We start from the raw sequence: 7,326 nt of genomic DNA on the forward strand, positions 1-7,326 counted from the left end.
CTGAGCCAAATCAGGGCCGGGACATGCAAGGTATAGGACACATAGCACATGATGCCAAATCATGAGAGCTCTGCTGGATCAAACCAAAGGTTCATCTACTTCACATTGCCCATAGTTGCTACTCAGATGCCTCCGCAAAGCTCACAAGCAGAACCAGATAATCTGTCAATCGTGCTTTTTCTCAGTTTTTAATTTTTCTAATCCTTTGCCTTTTTTATGTCTTCACATAACATTTTCATGCCGCTCCCTCCTAACACACATAATTTAGAATACAATTTTGCATAATATACCTATTTTTGCTAGCCATTTCTGTAACATAATGCATTAAATTAAGGGAGTTTCCTAATGATTCTCAGTTCCCTTAAAAGCTACAGTTCCCAGGCAGTTCCCAAACAGTCATGACTGTTTAAAGTGGTATACATTTTAAATGTATAGTGCAGAGGGGGCTAGAACGATCCTTTGAAATTTGCACACACCCCATATTTTGTGATGCTGCTCTCCAAAAATAAAAATAAAAATCAGCTCCAAAATGGAAAAAATAAATAAATGCATTTTTCTTCCCCATTCTTATTCAAAAACAAGGTATGAAAGTGGGATCCTGGTCTATTGTTGCTCCATAGCAACTTGATATTCAGTGGCTGGCTTCCTCTAAACCTGGATCAGACCCATTTTATCTACAAGAGGAAAGTGGTGTTGGAGGGAGAAGAGCTGGGTGGAGGAACTCTGGGTTTCAAAAGGAGAAAACCTTAACGTACTTGCCCTGTGCTGCATTGTTCTCTTTTCATAGCTTCGATTCAGCGAACAGCGGAAACCAAGCCTCCAGTTCCTATTCTGAATCCTTGTTCAAACAATTCAGTTCTTTGGAAAACAGGTAAACGAAGCTCCTCTCTACATTGACTCAGACTGGGCAGAAATCAAACAGATATCCTACTTAAGAACAGTTCTTGGCCAATCTAGTTTGTGGAAATGATGTCTCTTTCTCCAGCATAGATGCCCAGGCCTCAGTTTCGGTTACATAAATTGCAACAAACTGACCATGTTTTATTCATACTCAACGTTTTCCTGTATATTCAGGGTTGCAGTGAATGTTATACATTTGTGCTGTGGGTTCAAAATAGGGGTTAGTGTTCTGCAGAACCTTTGCGATTTCTTCCACACGCAGAGTTCAAATCCCTTCTTCATACTCTAGTTTACTGTGCCCAGATATGCTCCCAAGGACATAATTATTCTAATTTCTTCTTCCAGTAACAAGCTGGATCAAGAGAGTAATCAGATGACTTCCTGGAACAACTCTTCTCCAAAATCTCCTGATTCTCCTTCACGTAGAAGGTAATAATCTGTGCAATCCTAATTTACTCATAAAATACAGGCAACTAAGTAGAGAACTGCTCTTCCTGGTGGAACTGGTATGCTTGGTTGGTTGGAAGGAGTGAGAAAGAAATGAACTGTAATTAATTTCCAACTGCTTATGCTTTGATTTCCACAGTGAGAAGAATGAACGAAAATCCGAGGCCACACGACGTGCTGAAACACCTCGTGCCGTTATTTCTGAGGACAGGTAATCCTTCTCGTGTTGTTCTATCCTAAACACCTGTAATTCACTTCCACATTTACTGTGGAGGTAAAGTGTTTAGCCTATGTACACTGTTTGCACAGCAGTGTCAGAGGGTAATTTCCACTTGCGTTCTTTTACACTGGCTAATCCTATGCATGTTTACTTGCCCCCCTACTAAGTGTGTTTATGATTAATGCTGCTGCTTTTTTAAAACAGCACTTTCAATGGGTGTGAGGGGCTTTTTCAAGTCATGGGCTGCATTCCCTGGTGGGGAACCTTACAGGATCAGAGGCAAAAGTGGGCAGGTAATATAACAGAAGAAGAGCCCCGCTGGATCAGGCCAAAGGCTCATCTAGTCCAGCAGCCAGGTGCCTATGGGGAGCCCGCAAACAGGACCCAAATGCAGCATCACTCTCCCGAGCCACACAAAAGCCAGGTGTGCATGCACTTTCCCATCGAGGCAAAAAAGAGCCATTATTACAGTTCCAGCCAGGTAAAAGCACTTGAGGAAAGCACAGAGCAGTGGGCAGTGAGGGGCATGACCTAGAGAGAGTCCAGGGGGCCACATGTGACCCACAGGCCAGAGGTGCCACCCACGTGCCCAACAAAGTGTTACACTGCATAGTGGTCAGAGTGTTGGATTGAGAATTGGGTTTAATGCCCCGTCCCTCCACAAAGCTCACTATTCCCCAGCAGAATCTACCTGTCAAGGGCTGTTGTGAGGATAAAGTGGGGATCCATATTTAGACAAACGGTGGAGCGAAACTGTAATTAATAACTGGAATACTTGCATTTTATATTTCCAACCATGAGGGTCATGGTTATATTCATAATTAAAGCAGAAACGCAATATTAGAAAGGATCAGAAGCACTAAAGATAGCATGTATAAAATTTGGAGAATTAAAATCAATATACGTTCCTCTCAAAGTTTTTACAAATAAACTAGAAGTTTATCAAGCTGCTCTCAATGAACCTTCCCTAAGTTTTTGAGGCAGCTAATGCATATCTAGGTATTTACTTATTTACAGTGCTGTTTTATTCTGGGGGTACTCAAGGGCACACCGTACTGGCACCTCTTTTTCCCTAGAAAAAAAGCATGTGTTAAAACTGTGGCACTCACAGTAACAGCTTCATGCTGAGTACTGGCACCTTTTTTTTTCTAGAAGAAAAAGCACTGCTTATTTGCTATTTAGATTAATGCCTCAGTCTGCTGCAAATTTATCTCAGGGAGATAGTATAAATATGATTTGATGGTTGGCATTGGATCTAATTTTTTATTCAGCAGAGAGTAAATTTCTTCCTTGGTTCAGAATATAAGAAAAACAACAACAATTATCTTTTCTTATGTGATCATCAAAAATGCAAAATTAACAATGCAATTCCATATATGTCTACTCAGAAGTAAATCCCAGTAGTACAGTGGGGCTTACTTCCTGGAAAGTTGTACAGGGTCATGCCCACAGCATACATGCAACACGCATTTAATGCAGCATGGCTTCCCCCAAAGGATCGTGGGAATTGTAGTTTATTCCTCACACAGCCACACTTTCCAGCACCATCGACAAACTACAGTTCCCGTGATTTTGAGGTGGGTGCCATGTGCTTTAAATGCATAGGGTGGATTGTATCTTTAATCATATTGAGCATCCACTTGATAAATTTTATACTTTTATACTGGCTTTTTTCTCACTCCCTAAATTAGGAACGTTTTTCACTCTTAGGGTGCACATTCCCACATCCCAGGAATAGCATGGCAGTGGTAGGTGGAGCCAGAGTAAACAAGAGGGTGGAGCAATGGATGTGTTCGTTCAGTAAGCTGTATTCCGGGCACACAAAAGTTGGAGTTTTCTGAATATACACAGCCCAACATTCCTGCATAGATACCTGGACTAACAGAAAACTGGTTGAGAATGGAACAGTGGTTGTAGGCCTCTTATTAACCAGATGCCCTCTTGCCATCCACAGCTGGGAAACAATAAAGCCCAAAAGTACAACTGTGAGTCAAACACCTCCGCACATCGTCATCTCCCCAGAGGCAAGCCCAAAGAGGTAAGAACCTCCTAATTCATTTTTGCTGGCACTCAATCAGAAATCTATCCCATTTTGTGTGAATTCTTTGAGAGATTGCATGAAAAGTTCACATTAAAATTGTACATGCTGTTAAATGCATCACTGTATGTGTTATTACTGCATGTATTTTTGTATGCATTTCCACAAAACTGTTTCAATTAGCATTTTTTGAGCGTCTTAACTGCAGCAAAAACTGGGCCAAATAAAACCCTACTTCCAAGTATGGAAATCACCATTAGTCACGTTTGACAGTCTGTCTGGCCAAATGTCCTCACAAAGGTTCATTGGACTTTCCTTAGCAGGCCCACCTCTCATTATCGAACCAGAGATGCTTTCTCTACACCTGAGACTTATCTTCAGTCCATGGCTGGAGAACACCTGCGTGACATAGATGTTGGCTCCCCAAGGTAAAAGGGCGGCATGGCTAAAACTTTGGAGGTCTAAAGATAATGTAAAATAGTGGCTTCTTTTTAGATGATAATGATTAATTTGCTTATTGCATTTTTATCACACCATCCTCCAAGATGGTTAGGGTATTCTGTGCGGTATGTCTCTCCCTTCCACCAGCTTGTGATATCTAGACTTTATTTATTTATTTGCAGTATTTATGGCCTGCTCCTCAATAAAATATTTTCAATCTAAGAGCAGGGAGCAAAGTTAATGAAATAAAGAGAGGAAAAACCAAGTAGACCAATTTTTTAAAAAAATTACAGGTTCAATGAAAAACAATTTAACAATTCTGTCATAAGGTGAACAAGCTTTAAAACTACAATAACAAAAATTAAAATTCCCAATTTATCCAAATACTTAGGTAAAAGCAAACACAAGGCATTCAAGCAGATTTAAATAGAATAAATAACCTGTGGTTTTAGCAACAGTTCCCACTCTGTTGTTCACTTACAGCAGCCCACTCAGTCCTGCTCTCTCTCACACACAAAGACACTCTCACATTCTGTGCCAACAGACTCTGTGGCTTTTAAGTAACTTAACCCCTTTTCTTCCCCCCACTCCAATCCATCCAGGCTCTCATCCTGAGTGGTATGAATTGGTGCCCACAACCATCCACAGCAAGGAACCCCCACTACCAACAGAGAAAACACACATGCACAAAAAGAAAGCAGGTGGCAATGTGCCATAGCTGCTGTTTCTCTGCCAGCTTTCCCAGTCCTGGGGAGACTCATGGGCTCAAGGGCAGTAGTGCGGCCAGGGGGAGATGTGCAGGTACATTGGCTGGTGTCCACGCTCCGGCCCCCTCATTCCTTTCCTGTCCAGCCAGCACAAAGAGTGTTCAGGGACTTCCAGGCCACTACCTCCCCTTCTCACATTTGCCATTCCAAATATGTATGGGCCATCTCTTCATTTTAGTGGGATATGGGTGAAATTATTTGAATATTTTGATTACTGAACATATGGATATTTTTGACAGCGGTCACATGGGTATCCTGTGGGGGGGGGGGAATATCCTTCCTCCTGCAATGTAATTTTAATTTTAATTTTAAAAGCTTCTAGCATTTGTAGAATGAGACAAAAGGTACAGGCACTATTTTTCACAATTTTGCTGAAAAGCTATCCTGCTCCCACCTTTCACTTTTTGACGACATCCGGCCTGAAAAATGTCCAAGAAACCCAAAAGAGGGTGGAATTTACAGTGGTGGAAAGGTGGGTAGTGGGGACAACTTCCTGGGGGGGAGGGGACAGTTTTGTTGTTGCCTGCAGGAATGAAGCAGGAATGAAGCTCTGGCTGCTATGCTGTCATTTTTTCTATGCACAAAGCTCCTGAACTGACTCCAAAGGTGGTGGCAAGACTGCTCTCTAAAAGTGGGTGGGGCGGGCATGGACTCTGCCAGCACTCACCTCATTGCCACAGCATTTCAATTCAGTTTAATTAGAACTCTAGCATGGTAGTAACCTCCCATGGACAAGAATATTCACATAATTTCATTGTTAAAGGTAAAGGTAAAGGGACCCCTGACCATTAGGTCCAGTCATGACCGACTCTGGGGTTGCGGCGCTCATCTTGCTTTACTGGCCAACGGAGCAGGCGTACAGCTTCCGGGTCATGTGGCCAGCATGACTAAGCCGTTTCTGGTGAACCAGAGCAGCGCACAGAAATGCCGTTTACCTTCCTGCCGGAGCGGTACCTATTTATCTACTTGCACTTGACGTGCTTTTGAACTGCTAGGTGGGCAGGAGCAGGGACCGAGCAACGGGAGCTCACCCCGTCGCAGGGATTTGAACCGCTGACCTTCTGATCAGCAAGTCCTAGGCTCTGTGGTCTAACCCTCAGCACCACCCGCGTCCCACTGAAATCCCCACCTTGCTCTGTTCCAAGGTCCTAAAATCAGCCTGCACCCGAAAAAAGGCGCCATAATTGCAATTTCAGCAGCTGCCAATTCACCCCTAAGAATGTACATTGGAACACCTCACAGTATTCCAGTAGTTCATCAAGCTCAGTCTTGTCTGCACTGATTGGCAGTGGCTCTCCAGGGTTCCTCCCAGACCTACCTGGTGGCGCCAGGAATTGAACCTGCGATCTTCTCAGATGCCCTACCACTGAGCTATACCCCTTCCCTACTCTCCTAGGTAGGTTAAAAGCTGAATCTGGCCCCAATTTCACTTATTGGATTTCATGTCCAGCAATGGACCTGGGACTTCTAAGTCTAGCCCTCTAGGTCTGATGCTCTAACCCCTACAACATGCTATATATATGCCCAGGGTCACCAAATGAGCTTCCTAAGCTTAGTGAAGATTTAAACTGGGTCTTCCCTGTTTCCCTTTTTTTCCCTGGGAAGTTAACGCAGGGAAAATGAGATGCATGAAACACACACACGAAAAATCCTGCTGGATCAGACCAAAAGCCCGTCTAGTCCAACATCCTGCTCTCAAAGTGGCCACTCAGATGCTTGTGTGAAGCCCCTGCAGCATGAGGACAAGTGCAATAGCACTCTCTCCCCCCACTTGTGTTTCCCCAGCAAACCGGCATTCAGTGGCAGCATTCCGCCTTTGATACTGGAGGCAGAATATACTGTTGTCATGCTCAGCAGCCATTGACAATCCGTGTTGCTTCATGCGTAACAAAAATTCGCTGGATGTTTTCTTGGCAGATCTACCCAGGCTCACAAAGAGGGAAGCTGCACCAGGGAGGCCAAATACAGGAGCCCAAGTTCACAAGTCACAGAATTCACACAGATTTTGTGTGAGCATGGAAGGGGAAAGTAGGGAGCAATCTCAACAACAACAAACAACAACAACATTAATAATAATAATAATATACCCCACCTATCTGGCTGGGTTTCCCCAGCCACTCTGGGTGACTTACAGCATATATAAAAACATAGTAAAATATCAAGCATTTAACCCCCCCCCCAATTATTCATTTTATAACACAAATAAAAAACACAGACAGAAAAGACAAACAATACAAACAAATTCTTGTCATATCCTTATTTTTTCTAAAACATTGTTTAACTTGGTTTCCCCAAGTCCCCCCCTATCTGATTTTTCATTTTACTTCATCTTTAGCAGTTTACATATATCATAATTTCTAACCATCTTTTTTTTAAAAAAAATCATACTTAAAATAACTTCACATTTTATCACTTACAAATAATACTATTTTAAAATACCCTATCTTCTACTTCTAAACCCTACAGCCTATATCCACTTCCAAAAGCTATTCTAAGGTTTAAATATTAATAAA

General features: G+C 42.6%; 1 protein-coding gene across 6 annotated transcripts in view; it reads left to right on the forward strand.

The window, feature by feature from the left end:
• Positions 1-7,326, forward strand: part of ZNF185 (zinc finger protein 185 with LIM domain) — a 72,789-nt gene that overhangs the window by 43,958 nt on the left and 21,505 nt on the right. For 5 of the 6 annotated variants that reach the window (XM_028715075.2, XM_077922601.1, XM_077922603.1 and 2 more), the window contains exons 13-17: positions 788-871; positions 1,246-1,329; positions 1,487-1,558; positions 3,522-3,605; positions 3,926-4,033. In XM_028715075.2, the coding sequence (XP_028570908.2) occupies positions 788-871; positions 1,246-1,329; positions 1,487-1,558; positions 3,522-3,605; positions 3,926-4,033 (432 nt within the window). The remainder of the gene's footprint in view (positions 1-787; positions 872-1,245; positions 1,330-1,486; positions 1,559-3,521; positions 3,606-3,925; positions 4,034-7,326) is intronic. The other variant, XM_077922602.1, reaches the window with a different exon arrangement.

This window comes from Podarcis muralis, chromosome Z, assembly GCF_964188315.1.
Source record: "Podarcis muralis chromosome Z, rPodMur119.hap1.1, whole genome shotgun sequence".
NCBI lineage: Eukaryota > Metazoa > Chordata > Lepidosauria > Squamata > Lacertidae > Podarcis > Podarcis muralis.